Source organism: Uranotaenia lowii, chromosome 3 (genome assembly GCF_029784155.1).
Source record: "Uranotaenia lowii strain MFRU-FL chromosome 3, ASM2978415v1, whole genome shotgun sequence".
Lineage (NCBI taxonomy): Eukaryota > Metazoa > Arthropoda > Insecta > Diptera > Culicidae > Uranotaenia > Uranotaenia lowii.
The window spans coordinates 351405294-351428247 of NC_073693.1; the positions used below are offsets into that span (position 1 = coordinate 351405294).

At 33.2% G+C, this 22954-nt stretch overlaps 1 protein-coding gene across 3 annotated transcripts in view; it reads left to right on the forward strand.

Moving 5' to 3' along the window:
* The window catches only part of LOC129751017 (band 7 protein AGAP004871-like), a 396735-nt gene that overhangs the window by 70632 nt on the left and 303149 nt on the right, over window positions 1-22954 (forward strand). The window contains exon 2 of one of the 3 annotated variants that reach the window (XM_055746260.1): window positions 15417-15623. The exons of the other annotated variants lie outside the window; for them this stretch is intronic. Coding sequence (XP_055602235.1) covers window positions 15596-15623 — 28 coding nt within the window. The 5' untranslated portion in view covers window positions 15417-15595. The remainder of the gene's footprint in view (window positions 1-15416; window positions 15624-22954) is intronic. 3 annotated transcript variants of the gene reach the window in all.

The following is a 22954-nucleotide window of genomic DNA, read 5'->3' on the forward strand; positions in this document are numbered from 1 at the left end:
TTCGACCAAATTCCAATTAAAAAAAAATGAGTGGTTATTGTAAAGCGATTTTAAATTTCCTGTATTTTTTCAGTCATTGTACACTTTCACAGCCAATATTGCATAGTGTCTAGGATTCTGAGGGCTCGACTTCCAAATGATACATTTGGGTATGGAGAACAAACTTTAATAAACAGTTTAACAACAACAACTGGAACAAATTGCATAAGAAAAATATTATTTTTTGGACAATTACATCGTAAATAACACTTCATATGATGATGTAAACAACATACTTTGTTCAGAAAAGTTTGAGAGCACAAAATTTTGCATCTTTTGATGGCATTGGTTTAAAAAAAATACGCTGGGTATATATTTTGGTAAGTAAAATAAAAAAAAATGGGTAAAAAAAATAGTTTTTAGAAAATAGCTGGTTTATTTTAAATTTTTATACCAATTTTGCTCATTAAATATTTTTACGTGTAGTTTTTTTTTCTTTATTTTGAGAGACTTTCAGCCTTTGGCTGGTTCGTATCTGCCCGTGTAATTTTAAATTAAAACATAATCTAAAAAATATTAAATGTATAAGTTTTGTGAAAATTTTTAGACCTCAATTTTTTAAATCGAATTTTAAAAAGGTAAACTTTTTTCAAAGATCGCGTATGCGGTACCTCCAAACATGATTTTTTTCTTGTTGGCCCCATACACAAATCTATCATTTGGAGGTTGAGCCCCCAGATTCCCAGACACTATTCAATTTTGGGACACCTTAAAATGCATAGTCTTTAAATTTGATGGAGCGTTAGTTGGATAGCTGAACTGAAATGTATGCAAATTTCATGAAAAAATATCATCCACGAGAGAGAAATGGCAGCTTTTTAATGATTTTTTGAACGCCATTCTAGTTTTAATCAGCAAACTTACATCAAAATCTTGTTTCAATAAAGTAGTTTTTTGATTTTATCAGTGTTAGATTTTTTCAACACTTGCCATATTCACGCTCGATTTTATCGCGGTTCTTTTTCGATTTTATCGCTCTTTTTTTTTTCAAAAGAATAAGAAATCATACAAAACCTATTTTCAGGCTCTTAAAATCAATAAATAATAATTCGCAATTTCCTGGCATGGTATATGAGTTTTTAATAATATGAAAATTTCATTGAATTGTTGAATACTCTACTGGATTGAATATTGAAGTGTCTAAAATCGGCATTTGAATTCGTAAAACGATATTTTTTTTCCAATTATTTATCTCGAATTCACAAATGCGAGGGAATGTGGCTGATTTAGTGTTCATTTTTACTTGTACTTGGTTTCTTCTGATAATATGGAAATGAAAGGAATATCATAAAAGATTGTGTTAAGCCTTTTGAGCCGAAGAGGTATAACGGGTTTAAAGTTTTAATGTTGAGATAAACACGCTTTTAAGGTTCCAAATTGTGCAAGTCCCCACATATTTTCATAAATATATATATTTCATTTGACTAAAACTGTGATGATATAAATATAAACATATTGAAATTACACCAGTAACAATTCGAGAAATATGAATACCTTATAAATCGGTGAATGGGACGCACCTGCATTTTTTAACAAATTTTTTTGTACAAATTATAAAATGTGTTTAAAATTTTCCACCGTTGTATGGGACGCACCTTCCTGTTTGGCGTCAAAATTATGGAAAAACTGCGTCTATACACCGTTAAGTACGGCAGTTAATTTTAAATTGAACTTTTTTTGAATATTAAACCCTATGGCTCCAAAGAGATTATCTGATAAAAAAATATGTGAATATTTTTAGTAAGTTTTTGATTTTGACGTATGTGATTAAAAAAAATCAGAAGAATTCTTTTTTGGTGCAATTTTTGCTCGAGTATTCATTCTTTTTGACTTTATTTATGTAATCTAAATTAGAAAAAATGTGTTTCCAGTTTTCGTAAAAACTACTGGTCTAACTCAATTGAGCACTCTCATGGGATGAACTTTTTTTAAAGAAAAAACCCGTAATATTGCTATGCAGGAGAACATTATGAAATTAAGTTATATATTTGTCTATTTGTAAGGTTTACTTTGTTACCTTTTTTCAGTTCACAGAATATTATTTGCCTCTGTCTTCAGAAGGCTCGAATCAAATGGTAAGCTTATTACGATTCCATATTGTTGAATTGTAAATTAATAATAATTGCCTAAACGAATATCTACATAAAATGATCAAACATTAAGTTTCATTACGTTTGTACAGTCAGAGTGAAGTATCAATCATGATTTTCTCCTCAATCAAAATCTCATAATCAATTGCAATGATTGCTCAGTAGGAATAGAATTTATCTAGAAAGCGATACGCGACTAAGTGCATTTAGTTTAGTTTTGGATGCATGATGTTGTATTCACAGTTATTCTTAAATCTAATTTACCTTACGTAGTACATTTTACTAATCGGCCAAGCCATCCATAATCAGCATGATGACTGATGATACTGCGACTGGCTTTCTTCTCCTCGGTCAGCTTCAAGCCACGCTAATAAAATGCTGTCAGTTGATTACTTGCAGCTCATGCTATATCACCACCCATTCCAATCGTAAACAAAACGCTTTCTCCCACTTCAACGACACGCACACTTCTTAAGGATTCATGGAGAGTATCGCCACACTATATCTTCTCTCCCAGAAGTGAAGTGTATGACACCCCACACGATCTCTCTTCGCTATCACGCACACTTATCCGGAAACCGTGGATAGAATCGCCTTGCGATATTCTCCCTCGAAGGGTTGAAAACTCTCACACCTTAGACGCACAATATATGGAAAGATCCTTCCGAACAAACGCTTCAAACACAGAAATTCTGGGACAGAATACCGCTATCGAAATCTGCCTCTTTCTCGATCACATGCACTGGCCATCCCTACCAGATTCTTTCGATTTCGCTTTCAAGTATTCTCCGACACTTTCTCGCACTTCCGATGCTGCTAAACCGTAACCACTCTCGTATTTCCCAATTTTTAACTCGACCGACGCTCGAGCACCCGACGCATGCAAGGTCCCGTCTATTAACTGCTCGAGTATCGTCGCCTGGCTTGGTGCTTTGTTGAGTCGCAGAACTAGATCATGCGCTGCGCCCGTGTGCGTCTGATACACAAAAATTAGTTAACAGTTCTGGTACTTGGTGATTCCAAATTTACCTCGTTTGAGAGCCTTTTGTGTTTGTGCATAAGACGCAATTTGAGGCTGGTGTGTAGTTTGCGATGAGGCCTGTTATGTTGCCGTTCTTCCGATAGGGCATGCATAAAACTAGGCGATTTCCAGGTATCAATGCTTTCTATGAAGCTGATTGCTCCGTGAACGGATTAATTTGGGTCGCAGGATAGTCGTCCGTCTCTAGGAAAATTTTAGCTGTCCTGCTGCTAGGAAACTGGCATTCGTAGTGGTAATCTTGTACCTCCTCGTGGTGTCGATGTCGCCTTCTTTTACTCGCATGCAGCATGTAGATGGTCATGCAGAGTTTTATTCCGGTTTAATACACTTTGTGTTAAGCGACTCGGTGCTCTTTCCTGAGACGGTGTGACTTCTTAAAGACTGCGTACGGGAATGAGGTGATACGGAAATGCTTCTTTTTGACATTACGAGCGGTTTTGGTTCAAGTAGATGCATTCTGCTGCTCTGGTTGTGATGTGTGAGAAACAGGTAGAGTTTGTTGATTTGCGCCTCACGATGATTTTGTAGGTTGTTTTTCAATATCGACATAAGTAGTTTATTTCACCAAATAAACTCAGTAACAACTTCCCTAAATGCATGGAATCATCAAATCTGATGAAAACTTAGCATGTCCACTGCTTATGAAAAACGATAAATTATCATTCAAGACAAAAAAAAATTGTTTAATAACTTTTTTAGTTTTGCAATTATCACGGTAAAATTCTTTTTTTAGACGTGATAAAATCGAAAAACTACTCAAATGAACCTTGCAGTAAGGTTTATCGAACTAAGATTTTGAAGCTGATTGAACTAAATTTTAGAAGGTTTTGAAACTCATACATATTTGGTAAAAAAATCATCAAACTGTGTCGATTTTATTACAATGCCAAAGAATGATGAAAAGTATACCGGATGTTCCGGTTTTTTGCCGTACAAATGCCGGTATTTTTGATAATGATAAAATGGACGGTTTGATTGGTTTTACCGGTTTCAGTAAAACCGGCTAGACCACCCAAGGCCTGAGACATCAGGATAGCTAGATTCCTTAGGTATTCTACCCGTTGCTAGCACATGTATTAGTAAAAAAACGTTTTAGAATTACCACAGAAATGTATGACAAATTTTAAAAATATTAGTTTTCTAGAAAATTAAAAATATAAAAATGTTCACCAAAGTACTTACAATGTATCAAACGCTTATGAGGATGGGAAAAATATTTTGAAGTGGATTTTTTATTTAGTTAAAAATATTGCATTTAGCCAAGTTTTTTTTTATAATTGACTCTAAAATGTGGTAAGGCTATGATCATTAAGTATCCGGGCACTATATTTCGGTGATAGCTACGTTAATAGAGCTTGGATATGCAAAAATTTAGTAGCGTTGTGTTGGTTATGAAAAGGACTATCTTGACTATTTTTGATAGATTTTTAAGTTAACGTGGGTTTGAGATATTCACGATGCAAAAAGATATGTTAAAAATAATTTTGCACAAATTTGCTCCTTTTACGCATTTTGCGCCTCGAAAATTCTTCATTGTTGACTCGAAAGTTCATGAACTGTTGGTTTTTTCTGATTATTTTTCGAACCAAATGGTTAAGGAGTATAAGGAGCCATTCTAGGATCCACACGAAGTTCAAACCAATCATCGGAGTGCAACCCCTGATCTTAAATATGGTCAAATGTCTATGGTTATTGGGGATAACTGAATGCAGACGCCTTAAATAATGCAAAAAATTCATTTCCGGCGGGCAAAAAGTGTTGCCTGACTAGTAGACACCAAGTAAATAACTAATAATGATCAGTTCCAAAGATCGCAATCTGTGCATCCGGTTTTTACGCAATATGACAGACGTGTTCTGATGAACAACAAAATTTATGTTAAAACCGGATTTAAGAAATCAAATTCTTCGAGATGCCTACTTTTGAAAAGGTTCCAACCAGATTCCAATTGCTTTTTCCAGGTGAGTTTTTGTGAAATATCATGATTTTGCAAAGGTTTTGCTTCTGTGGTTAAAAAAATAAATCAATACATGACTGTGTGGGGTGGAAAGATAAAAAAGAGATTTTATGAAATAGTTAGAATATTTCTTGAAATCATTAATAAATATATAATTTTTATATTTTTACATGAAATGTCATATTAACACCTTCATTTCCTCCATAGAAAGTTTTTCGATCATATGAATTGTTTTTAAAATACACACGTTTGTAACTACCCGGATACTAAATGATCATAGCCCTAGCATTCATTACAAGTGTTAACAAGTGATTTTTTTAGCATACTTATTGCCCATTGCCCAATATAAATATTGCCATATTTATATTGTTATTATTTTCAGCCCTTCTGGCTTACACTTTGCCCAAGCCGGTAGCAGCAGCGAAAAAATAGTTTTAAGGACCCAAACAGAACATTCTTTTTTTTTTTTCAGGAAATGAATCTTGCAACACTGGCAGATCTTCCGTCTCATTTTCAGAAATATTATTTTAACAAGAAAGGTTTTGTTTTTAGTCTTCAGATGTTCGACACACCCAACTGTTCAATGTTATTTGTTTTATTTAAGTTATCGTAAATTTTTTATTAAGGTTAAGTTGGAATTTATTTCAAGCCAGACAAACCCATGCAACCAAGAGTTCGGAAAATATTCCACTATCAGGTTTGATCAGCTCAATCGTGTTTTGTAAAACAACATCTTTTCAGCTCTATTTTTAAGTAGATAAACGAACTTTAAAGTTTACAAAAAGTTCGCATAAATTGCTAAACAACTTCTACCCAGCTTCAAAAAGCTCTTTTATCAGCTGTACAAAAAACGAAAAAAAATACATTTTCGCTCATTCATATGCCTTTTCAAGTCCGCTTACTGGATTCAAATCAATCGAGCATATTTGATACTTACTAACATATTCTTACCAAGCCTCGAACCCGAGCTCACTGCCTGAAAATTGAGCTACGTACTTGCTGCACTATATAAACATTAGAGATGTACCGAATAGTGGTATTCGGCGAACGGCCGAATACCGAATATTGACCTTTTCAACTATTCGGCCAAACGAATATTCGGCCGAATATTCTATTTAGTTTTTAATTAAAAAAAACCTAAGCGATGATTTCAATGTTTTCTATTTCTTCCATATTGATACTCCTCATGTTTTTAGTCGATAATTTTCAACCAGATGATATTATCAGAGGATGTATTACAAGATATTTTTTAGGCAGGGGTCTTTCAGATTTTTAAAATGTCACCAATAACTGAAAAGACATTAGATGACTCGTCGCTTCTAGGGCGTTTATCACCAAAGAGATTGCGTTCCTGTGAAATCTGGGATAAAGAGTGTCGAAACAGATGCCAAACTTTTTGAAATTGCTTCTCTGATATTGAATTAGATGAAGCTCGAATTTGAGCAAGATATTTTCAAAATAGTTGTTGAAAAAATAGATGATCTTTAGCTTTAAGCATACCATACTTTCAACCACACGGTCAGGCATTCAGGACGATTTTTGAGGAAAAAAAATTAGAAAAAGGTAAAATCTATGTATATTTTGAAATTTAGGAAAAATCGTATTGAACACAAAATTTAAAAAAAAAATTATAGAGGAATTTGAGTTTTTATTTGATTTAGCAAATATTCTGAATAAACTCGATCAAAACTCGGGAAGTTTTCAACAATTTCTGGACATCCCGACCAGATTTGACTTATCAGGGACTTGACTGGATTTATGGGCAAGTCGGAATATATCCAGAAAATCTGGAATAAACTCCAATCAAAGTATAAAACGATACCGTTCAGCATTCTCCTGTATGATCTTCAGTGAAAGATAAATGGATACACCTTAGATGTTTTACTGAAACCCTTTTTCCTTTTTTATAAAAATTTAACCCATCAAGGTCATTTTTCCTTGTTAATAACTACTGGAACCCTAAATTTTCAATGATTGTGTAGCTTTTACAACAAACTTTTGGATATATTATAAATTATCCCAAAAAATTTGAAAAATTTACAAGTCTGTAGTAGATATTCGGCCTATTCGGCCTATTCGGCCGAATACTTAGCTCAACTATTCGGTGAGCCGAATATTCGGCTTAACGGTTTTTCGGCGGTATTCGGCGCCGAATATTCGGCCGACCGAATATTTGGTACATCTCTAATAAACATCATGAGTAGGTAACGTTTTTTTTTCTTTATTAGAGAGACTTTCAGCCTTTGGCTGGTTCCTTTTTATGGTAACGATTTTACTTGATGTGATTATTTTCTTTTAAACAACCTTCCGGTTCATAACTTATACTTTATCCCTACTTTCAAGCTGTTAAAAAGTTCTCCCGGAACTAAATGTGAACATAATATTGTCGTTTCCCAAGTAATGATGTGTTTGTTTATGCAAACGCGGGTTGAAGTTCGAAACAAGTAGAATTAAGCCTCTAAATCTACTTCAAAGTTCCTGTATTGTGAAGTTGCTTTTGAACGCTCGTTGGACTAATTAAAAACTTTCAAGTTTACAAAAGATTACATAGGAGTTTTTTTACGAAATATTAAGCTGTACAAAAAGACTTACAACCCTTTGATAGCTACTTGATGTTGAAAAAAAGAGAAGTACGTATCAAATAGATTGTTTTTCTTCATACCAACTCTAAAGTTACCAAAAAGTAGAAACAGAAACCAAAACAGTACTTAAGGGCTGAACTTGATAAAGAATGATGTTCCATGAACCTCGAAATAGCATTTTTAACAGCAAAGAAGTTCACCTGAACTTTTGTACAGCTCTATGTGAACTTATGAGTTCGTTCATTAAGTGATATCTGAACTTATGATTGCTTGAGAAGTGTCTTAATTGTATCAAATTGATCAACAAAATATATTTTCTTTGATTGGATTGGATAACTACAAATGTATCTTCAAAAGCATTTATACTTTTATGAAACGTATATTATGCGATGCTTTGCTGTTCCAACACTATAAGGCAGAACTCATAGTGTTAATTCCATAATGTGGTTCTATTCTATTCAACTCTCTGGAGCCTCTGTCGTGAATCATATTCATGTACAACAAAAAAAAAGATATTTTCAAATTGATTTTTGTGGCCATATTGTTTTTTAAGAAAAGAATTCACCGCGAATTTGTTTTTGGAACATTTTAGCGGCTTTATAGGTGACTAAGTATAATAGATTTGAAATGATAGACGGATAGACCATAGGAAGAAAGTCACTAAGGTGTTGAAAAGAAGCTTGATCACATACTGAATTTTTTGTTCCTTACCATCGAGGAAGAATTCGGTACTTTCGTTTACAAAAAAACTTTTTTCCTTGTTCTTCTAAATGCTTAATTTCACATTCAAAAGGTTTTCGAAAATTACACAAGGTCACTAAACTCACATTTTTTCTAGGTGAACAGAATTCGAGAACTCATTATGATTAATTTGGGTGCCCTGAACTAGGATTGGTCGATTTTTTGGATCGATTCTTTGGCCTGGACTAAATCGATTAGATCGGTTTTTTTTTCGATTCGATCTTTCGATATTTAGGATTCTTTCCTCGCTTTCGATATTTTGGATTCTTTTCTCGCTGAGCCGAGATAGTTAGATCCAATCTTGATTACCGGTCTAATGTCAAACAGTGCCATCTAGTCTGAGCTTGCCAGAGAATTGCCTAAATATTTAATACTAAATATGGAAATGGTCCGGTGTGTGAAAAAAAGCCCAGTTTTTGCCCGGATTCACTCATCTTATTTGCAAAACCAAACAAAAAAACTCAAATTAAGCTTCTCTTATGTTTCTTTTTGGCGCCTAAAACACTTAACTTTAAGCCTAACATACGATTCAAAATCTGCTGATGTTTTTCGATTATAAACGTTTGATATTTTTTTAATGCTTTTATTGAATAAAATTTGGGATTTACACAAGAGATGAGATTTGAGCTCATCACTTTTCCACTCCCATTCTACCAGTTGCGTGTCTTTGCATACTGTTCTACTTGAGCTAGTTTGGAAACATTTGAGAATTTTATGCAGCTTTTGACCAAACATCAACAGTTTAAAATAAAGGTTTTAAACCAATTATCAACTTTTTTAGAACGTTATAAGGTTCATTTTTTGCAAAAACAAGATAGATATAGAAGATTCCTATTTGTTTTTTTACTACATTCTGTAAAATACTAGGACAATTGAATCTATGGTATTTTTAAATCAAATTATAAAATCGTTTGCAAAATAACCATTTCTTTATATGACCTAACCCTTTTTTTTTAACTTAAACTTTTCAGTAATGTGTAGTATACTTGAGGTGATATGTTTAAATTTTTTAAAAACTGTAGAATCAAATTTTTTTAGATCAGTTATCATTATTTTCATCTGAATATTATTTCTATATTGAATGAAGTTTCATGAATAAATTCATATTTAGTTTTTTATTTGATGTAGATTTGTTAGTTCATCATTTATCAAAAATTGGTTTCCATTAAAAATTCAACTCAAATTTTTTTTTAAACTAATAAACGGCATATCAGCAAAACTATAGGATTTCGACAAAATCTGACAAAAAATTAAAGTCCAGGACGTTATGGTCTACCAAATTTTTACATCAAAAGGTTCAACACGATTTTCCTTGAGTAGTCAATTAAATTTTCATCATGTTGTACAACCCCAAATTAATAAAATTCTAAAATGTGGAATATATCAATTTTTTTCGTCTTCAGTTTTTTTTTTTTTGAAAATTTATTTACCGAAATCTATTGAATCATTTTTTAAGTTTAACCAAATTGTAGCAAACTTTCTACTTTCTTCGTAATATTTGTAATAGGTTTGTTTTTATCATTCAATCTTGATTTTTTCTGTTCTGAGAAAAATGATCTTCTTGGAAGTTCAACAATCTAATTTTTTGAAAAGAAAAACATAGTTTCTACATTTTGACCTTTCCAAGACCCATTATTCCAATAAACGGCAAACTACAAAACATGCCGTCGAAATTGAAAATGTTTCACCTATTTTTATTATTTTAAGTCATCTTTCTTGAATCGATCGTATTTTTTTCACTTATTTAAACTAAGACAAAATTTAGATATTATTCTAACTTAATTTGTACATTCTTCGTGCTTATCTTATTTTTATTTTATTAGCTTCTCATTTGCCAATCATTACCATTTTTCTGAAAATATTGTAACCGTGGTTAATTCCTGACCTGGTTTAAAATTTAAGTTTTTTACATTTAGGATATGATTTAATTTTTATTATGGTGTTATATTTTAAAAACTCTATATCTGTGCACTGAATCATATGTCTGAATCTTGAAATTCTGGTTTTATTCAAAATTTTAATCCGCTTCTGTTTTCAAGTAATTTTTAAGTACTGATTTAAAGTTTGTTAACTAGCTTGCTTGCTTAAAATTTATTTTCAAGCAAATGTCTAGTCAAGAATAAGGTTCATCACTTTGAATAAATGATTAATGACTTACCGAAAATCACCTTAGTTTGAAACATTGATTCTGATTGATTTTGAAATCTATCAGTAAAAGATTTTATATTTCGAACATGTGTGGTGGTCATACATGAGTAAAAAAATTGGTTTAAGAAATCAATTTGCTTATTTATTGTGCATTTTTGGAATTGTCAAAATTTCTAGTCAAATTTAAATTTAGAAAAACCTCCATGGACGGATCCTTCGCACGGGCGTGCCTCGTTTGACATTGAAAAATAATGACTAATGGAATTAAGTTACCCATTACTTGTTCACAATGCCACTTTTTCTTTTTTTTAATAATAATTTACTTTAAAAAAAATGGAAGATAACATAAGACTTTTATAAAAATCAATTCAACACTTCAGGGGACGGTTTATAAGGCGCATTTTATGAAATTTTAATGAGAATTGGCCTAAGTGTATTACGAGAAATACTTTGAATTGAAGAAGAACAACATCTGGTCTGAAGTCAGTAGTCTGAAGCTTTCAAACTTGTAGGATTAGAAGTGAAAAATTTATGTGGTTTTAACCATCGATGGGTCTGATCTACTCACAACGGTGGCCCAAAACTCAAATTATCAATCGTTCACTGTGTGGCAGTGACGGAATTGTTTTGAAATTTATTTATTGATAAATTAAACTGTCCATAAAGCTATTGGAAATAATGCTCGGTGGCCACTCACCACCATTTATTAAGAACACTAGTTTTTTCTAACGCAGATCAAAGAATTGATAACGTTGTAGAGTTAGGAGAAATTACGTCAAATTATTGCCGTCTATTCATGTACCTTTATCAAATGAGATTTATCATAAGGCCAAAATCACCGGCAATCATTCATAATGACAGCATATTTTCAAGAAAAAAGGTTCGTCCAAATAAAAAGGAAACTCAAAACAACGTGTCCTTCACTTGGCAAATAATGCTTGAACGATACTGCATAACAGTTCTGCTACTTCCTGTTCTGGATAGAATGGTAGTCGAATTATCATTTCAGGAAGATTCTGTAGTGAACGAATCAAAAGATTTGATGAAGCAGACGGACCTTTAGAACATATTTAAGTCTTATTTGCTGGTTTTTATGTCGAAGATTACTATTTAAATTTTTTATGTATTTTTTTTAAGGATGGTAAAATTTAAAGTCTTATTTATGAGCTATTCTAAGATTTCCATTGATAAATGACTAAATTATGTGCATTAGAAAAATTGTTCAATTTTCTAACCTTTGAATCTTACCTCAAATATCCCGGTTTTTTTTTCAAACCTTAAAAAACCATTTCCATCTAAAATTGTCAGATAATGAAAAAAAAACTATTAACATCTTTCAAAAAAATAGGCTTTGGATCCCTGAAGCATCAGAAGCATTCCTGACTAGATTGAGTTCTGATTTTCGGACCTCCCCCTAACGGAAAGCACGGTGTTATTTTAGGATGATTTGGAAAAAAAAAATACATCTTTGAAAATTTCCCACATTATAAAGGAGACTCTTCCCTTTTCAAACCACTACACACTAAAAAAAAAAAAGGGGTGAACTAGAACCACTTTTTTTTTTAAATGTTTTATTACAAAACATACGAGCAAATTTTGAAAATTTTCACTCTTGTTCCTTAAAACTTTAAAATTTCCATTCCAGAGATGTTGAATGTTTCTTTTGATTGGTTCCAAATAAGGACACCGAGAGCAAATAAAAACTCTTCAAAACCAAACGACCAAACCAAATAAGTAAAAGACAACTTCTGAGCTATCAAACGGTTTTCCCTCAATTTACCTGACCAATCGGCCGAATCTGCGCCATCATTTGTTTTATCACCGCACATAAACATCCGGCCCATCCGTCATTCTACTGTGGGTGTGTGATGATGTTCGTGTGATTTCATTCTTGTGATTCCGTTCGGGCTCATTCGGTTTTTATTTCAAGTTCCCTGTCCCTTTGACCGGGGGCTATCGTGGGAACAGAAAAAAAATCCTCACTGCTATTTAGTTTGAACGGTTTTGGATGATTCAAACAAATTTTGCGTTGTTGTTTTCGTTTGATTGAAGAGTGTGTTGCAAATGGACCGTGCTATTGGCTTTGGGTGGATGAGCCTGAACTAAACCACAAGGGCCAGATTTGCATGATCATCAACGGAGAGCTCGATAAGAATAATTTTTGGTGGTAAAAATTTAAAAAAAAATTAAAGTTTGAATTTTTAAATTGTTTTTTGAAATGGAAAGAAAATCATGCACTAAAATTTTTAAGCGATAACCAAATATAATCAAAAACAGATCGGAAGCAACTCAGCCAAAATGGACGGAAGAGGGTGTGGGAAATTTACTTCCCAATCAAAATCCAAGAGCGCGATTTTCAACACCAATCAACTTCTGAGCTCTCGAGATTTTCCCAAATTTTTTTTTATCATTCTCTTCTATCCAGGCGATAGAAATGTGAATAAGAATTTGGGCGTGCGGTGTTTTGTTGGCTGCCTGAACGTTTTGGTTTGTTACACTGCGGGTGGTCGTTCATTTTCCAAATGTTTCACCTAAGATTCGACAGGATTCGAACGCATGGGAAATTTAACAGCCCCCCGGTTCGGAAAATGACGACGTGTCGATCCACCATTCATGCCGTGTGTTTTTTTTTTTCGGTGAAATTGCTTTCCAGCTCGTGGAGATTCGAATGTGCCGGTGAATTGACTTCGGAGATGATTTCTTCGGATATTTTTTTTCTTTCCCTGGCAAACATTCCGGTCACGTACCCTCTTCTACACCACACTCGCAATCTGGAGATTTCGAACGGTGGAAAATTGCGGTTCGATTTGCTGAGACCGCGATAGCGAAACATTTACTTTATGATAGTAGAAGCAGCAGCAAGGAAGATCTTGTTTTCCAATGATGTTTGAAATCGAACCAATTGCCCTGGGATCAAGACAGCTCTCTGTTGTTCCTCCGCAAGAAGGTTAGATGCTTCGAATGGCGACTTTTTTCATTCAGGAAACGGAAGATGGTCCTTGAAGAGCTATGGCTCGATAACTTTATTAAAGCACATCGATTCTTATTCAAATCTTCCCATCAAGCAGCAAAAATATAAAAACAAATTCTTCCAGTCTTTTAAATGTATCAATTATTTAGCATTCTGACATTTTAACATTTTGCCATTATGACAATCTTACATTTTAACATTTTGACATTTCGACATTTTGACATTTTGATGTATTGACATTTTTGACATTTTTGACATTTTTGACATTTTTGACATTTTTGACATTTTTGACATTTTTAACATTTTTGACATTTTTGACATTTTTGACATTTTTGACATTTTTGACATTTTTGACATTTTTGACATTTTTGACATTTTTGACATTTTTGACATTTTTGACATTTTTGACATTTTTGACATTTTTGACATTTTTGACATTTTTGACATTTTTGACATTTTTGACATTTTTGACATTTTTGACATTTTTGACATTTTTTACATTTTTGACATTTTTGACATTTTTGACATTTTTGACATTTTTGACATTTTTGACATTTTTGACATTTTTGACATTTTTGACATTTTTGACATTTTTGACATTTTTGACATTTTTGACATTTTTGACATTTTTGACATTTTTGACATTTTTGACATTTTTGACATTTTTGACATTTTTGAAAGTTTTGACATTTTTGACATTTTTGACAATTTTGAAATTTTTGACATTTTTGACATTTTTGACATTTTTGACATTTTTGACATTTTTGACATTTTTGACATTTTTGACATTTTTGACATTTTTGACATTTTTGACATTTTTGACATTTTTGACATTTTTGACATTTTTGACATTTTTGACATTTTTGACATTTTTGACATTTTTGACATTTTTGACATTTTTGACATTTTTGACATTTTTGACATTTTTGAAATTTTTGACATTTTTGACATTTTTGACATTATTGACATTTTTGACATTTTTGACATTTTTGACATTTTTGACATTTTTGACATTTTTGTCATTTTTGACATTTTTGACATTTTTGTTAATTTTGACATTTTTGACATTTTTGACATTTTTGACATTTTTGACATTTTTGACATTTTTGACATTTTTGACATTTTTGACATTTTTGACATTTTTGACATTTTTGACATTTTTGTCATTTTTGACATTTTTGACAATTTTTGTCATTTTTTACATTTTTGACATTTTTGACATTTTTGACATTTTTGACATTTTTGACATTTTTGACATTTTTGACATTTTTGACATTTTTGACATTTTTGACATTTTTGACATTTTTGACATTTTTGACATTTTTGACATTTTTGACATTTTTGACATTTTAGTAATTTTGACAATTTTGACATTTTTGACATTTTGACATTTTTGACATTTTTGACATTTTTGACATTTTTGACTTTGTTTTTTAAAATAATTATTCACTTACATCTTCTTAAATTTGACGGAATTTTTATTGAAAGAAGTTGGTTTTTTAAACTATATGAATTCTATTTTTTTAATTAATAAACAGAAAAGATAGAAAATTTTCTCTGTTTTTTTCTCCTGTGTGCAATTAGTAGCTAGTTTTTTTTACTTTTTTCTCCCTCTGCTTTAGATATTGACAATTTTCTTCTATTTTTTAATTTTTTTTCTAATTCCATTCAATTGCACGTGAAGTGTCGAAAATGAAGCTAAACTCAATTGCACGTCTATATTTCCTTTTTATTAGAAGCTTTATTATTGACATATTTCTCAGAATCTATCATCTTTACCGACTTTCTTGTTTGTTAATCTGAGTTGGTATTTCATATTTACGTTTCGATGTTTTATCTTTTTCAGATAAAACAAACCATCCAATGATGTGCAAAACAAACTGTTTTTGAAAAACGTGTTCTCAAATCTATTGATAAAACAATTTTCAAATCCTTAATCTCGAATTTCAAGTCATTTCATTTGAAGTCTTCGTCAGAGTTCTGATTCCGTTAGAGGTTTGCCGTAAAGGGATCACGCAAACAAAAATGAGTACAAGATATTGTATGAACAAAGGTCAGTAAAATTTTCATCCTATTTTAGAATAGTTCCCTCTATATGCTTCAATATTAATTATTTTTTTCGATTTTTTTCTTAAGAAAATGAACGTCTCAATTGATTGGTTTCCTCGTTTTCAATTTACTGTCAATTTGCAACTTCGTTCATTTTATGAGCAGCTCAAAAAATAAAAACCAATCCTTTGAGATTTCCCGGTAGTAAAACTTTGCCCACAACAAAACCCACTTAATATCAATTTCCATCAGAGTGACAATCCAGCCAGCTCTAGCCAGTAGCACGCGCCATTTAATGATTCAATCAGGACTTCCGCCGAGTGTAGCTGACTGAGAGCCTCCCTTTCTCGGAATCTAATGGCAGATCCAAATCCGATTAACACAAGTCCACGCCCCTCGGCACGCTTTACTCCTCCTTCTTCCACCATCCTTGGAAATGATCCTGGCTGGGGAATGACCACGCTTCCAGAGCAGCTTCCGGAGCTTCTTCGCAATTCGCAGAGATAGTCGCTTCCCGGAGTTCTTCCCCAACATAAAACATACATTTGCGAACTGATGTCCCGAGTTCGAGGTTGGAAAAAATTAAAAAAAATTAAAATTTTAATGATACACATTTTCAAATAAGGTTTTTCTATTTAAGTTTATTATCTAAGAAAAAATAATAATTTCAAATTTCAAAAACTTCTATTTTTAATTGAATTCTGGAGCACCATCTTACTCGGGATGGCAAAAGCATCGCTCAGGTTCAATTGAGGACAAGCGCTTCTCGGTTCGGGAGCGTACCGAGCCAATCGTAAAACAACGAAATCCCCGAAGACTTTGTCCTTTGGCTTCCCTGAAAATACTGCTCAGCTTCCTGCATCCTGCTTCGAAGTCCAGCCAGGGATGAAGGCGGGGAAATAAATTGGCTTAAATCAGGTTGGGGTGATTGCTCTAGGATTATGTAAATATCAGGGAAATTCAATATGAATTTTAGATCCAAAGATTTAAGATTTACTTTTTTAACATCACTCAGGAAAAAAGGGAACCAAATTTTTTTCAAGATGAAATTGCATAGAAGGGGAAGATTCCACGTTCATTATAACGGTTTTTAAATTCCAACAGCTTTATTCTGATGGATTTTTTTTTCTTTTTCCCGAATATGTTTTTTTTTTCTGTGTATGTTTTTTTTAAGTATTTCTTTAAATTATTTTTTTTAATTAATTGGACGAACTCATTTTACGACGCGGAATAAAAATATGTAATCAGTTTTTCTCAACCAGATCAAGTTTATTAGATCCATGAGTTAATTAAAAAAAAATACAAAGAATCCTTTTGATCTCTCTTGCAGCATTGAAAAATTTATTCAAAATGTTCAACTTGAAGGTTTGATATCATTAAACAACTTCCTCAAATACCGTGACTAATTTTGACTTCTGAGAGAAATCTACTTTGTTTTTGTTTTTACTTCGTGTTTTTTCAAAAACTTTTTTCTATTGAGTAAGACGTTAAACAGATCCCTAAATCGTCGTAAACATTCAGTTGGGTTATTGAACGATCGATAATGCTGTAAATTGTGTTTATACTTAACTGCGGCGTTTTTGGCAGTTCTGCCCTACTCATGCAAACGTTTATCAACAAAAAATTGCCTTTTTAAAGTTGAAGAAAAAACCACCCAAGTTTCAAACCGTCACGATTCAACCCTGCCCAAAACTGCACAAAGCCCCTCGTAACTCCACCATTCCGTAAAGATTCCGTCCAATTTATTATCATTCCTCGCTGCCAAACGCTGGTTTACAAAACTTTTCGGCCCAAGTCCAAGCCAAAGCCAAATTACATTCCTTGCCAATCCGATATAATTGTTCAAAGTTGCAAAACCATTAAGCTCCTCAACGTGTACAACACCCAAAACTTACCCAAAGTCTTCGGGCTCAAAATTCACCCCCAATACAATGCAATGGAGCATCATCGAGGGTCGGAAAACGGTCTCTCAAATATCAGCAATAAACTTAGCTGGCAGCTCGTAAACATTTCCCATTTACATCAATTTTTCACTAATTTTCCTCACCTTCTCACACACAAAACAACCCGTTTAAGACCACTCGCCCTCCCACATCTCCGAGGAGAAACACTCTTCATCATCATCAGCTAGGTCGAAGCATTTATTCGTTAAGGCTCGAGTGAGGCTTCTTTCTGAAGACGAAGTCAAGCTTCTGGAAAACAAAATATTCAGGGATTTTTGCCATTTAACAGAGGCTTACCCTTTTTAGGGCGCTTGGATGCTCTGCTGCTGTCATCAAAATAAGCCGAGAAAATTTGAACTTGAGCTTGCATAGGGGTCTCGCACGCAGAGGTGCAAATGAACGTTCAGCGCAAACGTCGTCGAGAAAAAGTCGCAAGCTGATTATTTCTTGAAAAGGTTAAGATCAGCTACGACGCCTAACTTGTGGTTGGAAAAAATGAACGCATCGCAACGACGCTGTGGCACGATTGGTTCAAATGACTGCATCTCTTAAGTTCATTCCGATGCTTTGCGAACAGTTCGCCTACTGATTTTAAGGCGACGTCAACCGAAGGATCCGTTCGTTTGAATTCATCGGGGATAAGTTCAAACAACCTTATCGAGATAGGGTCGTTTGAACGTTCAATTGAATGTTCACTTTTGAACGTTCAATTGAATGTTCGTCTGATGCGTTCGGCAGCCTAAGGCAAGACGCCGAGCCGTGTTTGGATGGGATGGATTATTGATATGGTGCATTGCTTGCGTGTGATGTTCGGTCGTCGCTCGACGATAGAGGGTGTCGGGTGTCTTGTAGCGCGCGGACGACTTGGTAAAGAGAATGAGGCGCAGCTACAGTTTCATTTAACGGTGCAATTTTACTGAATAAAATGCAAACCGCCCAACTACGGTTGGGCTTGTAAGGCTTGTAAGAGATTTTTTATTCTTTTTCATTCCATGTTAGGTTCAGAACTGAAGCAAACCGTCAAGACCCGCGAAATTTAATTCAAATTTTCAGATATCAGATTCAGATTTCAGATTTTAGATTAAGATTCCAGATTCAGATTTCAGATTCAGATTTCAGATTCAGATTTCAGATTCAGATTTCAGATTCAGATTTCAGATTCAGATTTCAGATTCAGATTTCAGATTCAGATTTCAGATTCAGATTTCAGATTCAGATTTCAGATTCAGATTTCAGATTCAGATTTCAGATTCAGATTTCAGATTCAGATTTCAGATTCAGATTTTAGATTCAGATTTCAGATTCAGATTTCAGATTTTAGATTTAGATTCCAGATTCAGATTTCAGATTCAGATTTCAGATTCAGATTTCAGATTCAGATTTCAGATTCAGATTTCAGATTCAGATTTCAGATTCAGATTTCAGATTCAGATTTCAGATTCAGATTTTAGATTCAGATTTCAGATTCAGATTTCAGATTTTAGATTTAGATTCCAGATTCAGATTTCAGATTCAGATTTCAGATTCAGATTTCAGATTCAGATTTCAGATTCAGATTTCAGATTCAGATTTCAGATTCAGATTTCAGATTCAGATTTCAGATTCAGATTTCAGATTCAGATTTCAGATTCAGATTTCAGATTCAGATTTCAGATTCAGATTTCAGATTCAGATTTCAGATTCAGATTTCAGATTCAGATTTCAGATTCAGATTTCAGATTCAGATTTCAGATTCAGATTTCAGATTCAGATTTCAGATTCAGATTTCAGATTCAGATTTCAGATTCAGATTTCAGATTCAGATTTCAGATTCAGATTTCAGATTCAGATTTCAGATTCAGATTTCAGATTCAGATTTCAGATTCAAATTTCAGATTCAGATTTCAGATTCAGATTTCAGATTCAGATTTCAGATTCAGATTTCAGATTCAGATTTCAGATTCAGATTTCAGATTCAGATTTCAGATTCAGATTTCAGATTCAGATTTCAGATTCAGATTTCAGATTCAGATTTCAGATTCAGATTTCAGATTCAGATTTCAGATTCAGGTTTCAGATTCAGATTTCAGATTGGAAATGGACTTCCGCTCATTATGAGTTGATGTTTTACATATATGAGTTTATGTTTAACATATATGAGTTAATGAGTTGATGATTAAATATATTGAGTCCCAAATTCATGGCGTACACCATTTGATTAAGACCCGAAATCAGAAATTTGGAATTCATTTATTGGGGTTAGAATAGAAAAAATGAAAAATTTGGTAATATTTTGTTCACCAGAACTATCACTAAATGTAATGAAATGATTAACTGTTGGTGGTAGATTTTCTAACATGATTTACTTTTCAAATGCCCATTAATTTCCATATTTTTTTCATCCCGATGGAATGAACACTTTAAATGGAAATGACGTTAGGGTTGGTGGCAAAGGGGTATAACTTATACCGTATAAGTAAATTACTTGGTAGCAAATGGGTCTGCACTTATACCCCTTTGGCTCCAAACAAAAAGTAATTTTCAGTAAGCAGGATTTTTTCAACAATATCAAAACATGAGAAAATAGCGAAATAAAATTGTGATTAAAACAGCATATGATGTTTGACAGTCGAAGATTTGTTCTAGATGGTTAACTCAATTTTTTCCATTTTGCACTTATACCCCTTTTGGCTCCAAGGGCCTCAAATATGAATCTAAAATCTTAACCCAAAATTTTAACCTTAATCCTAAAACTGAATGCTTAATATGAAACCTGAATCTGATATCTGAATCAGGATCTGAAATCTGAAATCTGAATCAAAATATGAATCTGAAATCTGAATCTGAAATCTGAATCTGAAATCTGAATCTGAAATCTGAATCTGAAATCTGAATCTGAAATCTGAATCTGAAATCTGAATCTGAAATCTGAATCTGAAATCTGAATCTGAAATCTGAATCTGAAATCTGAATCTGAAATCTGAATCTGAAATCTGAATCTGAAATCTGAATCTGAAATCTGAATCTGAATCTGAAATCTGAATCTGAAATCTGAATCTGAAATCTGAATCTGAAATCTGAATCTGAAATCTGAATCTGAAATCTGAATCTGAAATCTGAATCTGAAATCTGAATCTGAAATCTGAATCTGAAATCTGAATCTGAAATCTGAATCTGAAATCTGAATCTGAAATCTGAATCTGAAATCTGAATCTGAAATCTGAATCTGAAATCTGAATCTGAAATCTGAATCTGAAATCTGAATCTGAAATCTGAATCTGAAATCTGAATCTGAAATCTGAATCTGAAATCTGAATCTGAAATCTGAATCTGAAATCTGAATCTGAAATCTGAATCTGAAATCTGAATCTGAAATCTGAATCTGAAATCTGAATCTGAAATCTGAATCTGAAACCTGAATCTGAAATCTGAATCTGAAATCTGAATCTGAAATCTGAATCTGAAATCTGAATCTGAAATCTGAATCTGAAATCTGAATCTGAAATCTGAATCTGAAATCTGAATCTGAAATCTGAATCTGAAATCTGAATCTGAAATCTGAATCTGGAATCTAAATCTAAAATCTGAAATCTGAATCTGATATCTGAAAATTTGAATTAAATTTCGCGGGTCTTGACGGTTTGCTTAAGTTCTGAACCTAACATGGAATGAAAAAGAATAAACAATCTCTTACAAGCCTTACAAGCCCAACCGTAGTTGGGCGGTTTGCACCCGAATAGAAAAACATTGTGAAAAGACCATGAATTTCATTTTCACGCAACCATGAATTTTATAGTTGAAACTATGCGAATCATGGTACATAAAACCTTGAATAAACTGTCAAATTCATAGTTTTGGACAGTGAAATTTATGGTTTTAGCAAAATTTACCATGAAAAAAGGGGGTTGTTAAGCAACTTAACAATGAAAAAATCGACTTTTTCCCATACATTTGGAAACTCAAAACGATAAAGTTAACGGTTATTACAGCTTCCACTTTTTTCAAAGAAACTGTGGAGTTCATTGTTTTCCCTTGAATTTCAATCGTTCAATAATCTTGAACATCAATTTTAATTCACAATTTATCATAATTCCAGGACCGTGAAATTCCATGGTAAAAATTATTGTTTTCAGTTATTTTTTCTTCTAAATTCATATTTACTATTGAATGAAATAAACAGGTTTCATTTGTTTGCTTCAATTTTTATTCAAATTTTTCGTCTTGTTTAAAAAAAAATCATCACTTTCCAGAAGCTATAAAAAACCATCTGCACTACGGAGCTTCTAAACTGTAACATTGGCGGCTCTTGTACCGCATCTTCTGCCCGATCCTGGGACAAGGCTGGATTCCTGCACATCATGAAGTACCAGACCACAAATCCGTTTGATATCGGTTTGCCTCGGACGTCTATCTTGTCCACGTCGCAGCCATTGTATACGGCCCACATCTAAAGTTGGCCATGGGGAACTTTGAATTTCCGTCAGCTTCTAGAATAAAAAAAATTTCGGTTTAGTTAGCCTACATATAAATGAATAAATAATAAAATTATTTACCAAGATCACCGAATTTAAAGCCATCATTTTCTGTTCAGATTCCGATCAGCTTGATTTCGACTTGGTCCGGATTCACTGATTCCGACCGCGAAAATTTAAATTTAAGTTAACTTCCTCCGAGAGAAAGTGACGTTTTTAGAGCGCCAAAATTTTCATTACACGAAAAAATGTAAATGTGTAAAAAAGCAAAAAATTACCAATTTTCGCGTGGTTCGGATTATCATTCAACCATGAAGAACACTGGTACAATAAAAATCACAAGAATTTCAATGTGATACCGTACGATGTTCGTGTTTTTGAAATATTTGCAACTTTGAAATATTTTGAATTAATGATATACTTCACGGTAACTTTAAAAATCATGGTATTTTCAAAATTTAAACCGGTTGATAAATATTTTGAAATCACTATGAAGTTTACTGTTAAATTCAAAATCATTGTTACGATATATTATTACCATGGTCTTTGCTATTCGGGCATTTTATTCAGTAAAATTGCACCGTTAAATGAAACTGTAGCTGCGCCTCATTCTCTTTACCAAGTCGTCCGCGCGCTACAAGACACCCGACACCCTCTATCGTCGAGCGACGACCGAACATCACACGCAAGCAATGCACCATATCAATAATCCATCCCATCCAAACACGGCTCGGCGTCTTGCCTTAGGCTGCCGAACGCATCAGACGAACATTCAATTGAACGTTCAAAAGTGAACATTCAATTGAACGTTCAAACGACCCTATCTCGATAAGGTTGTTTGAACTTATCCCCGATGAATTCAAACGAACGGATCCTTCGGTTGACGTCGCCTTAAAATCAGTAGGCGAACTGTTCGCAAAGCATCGGAATGAACTTAAGAG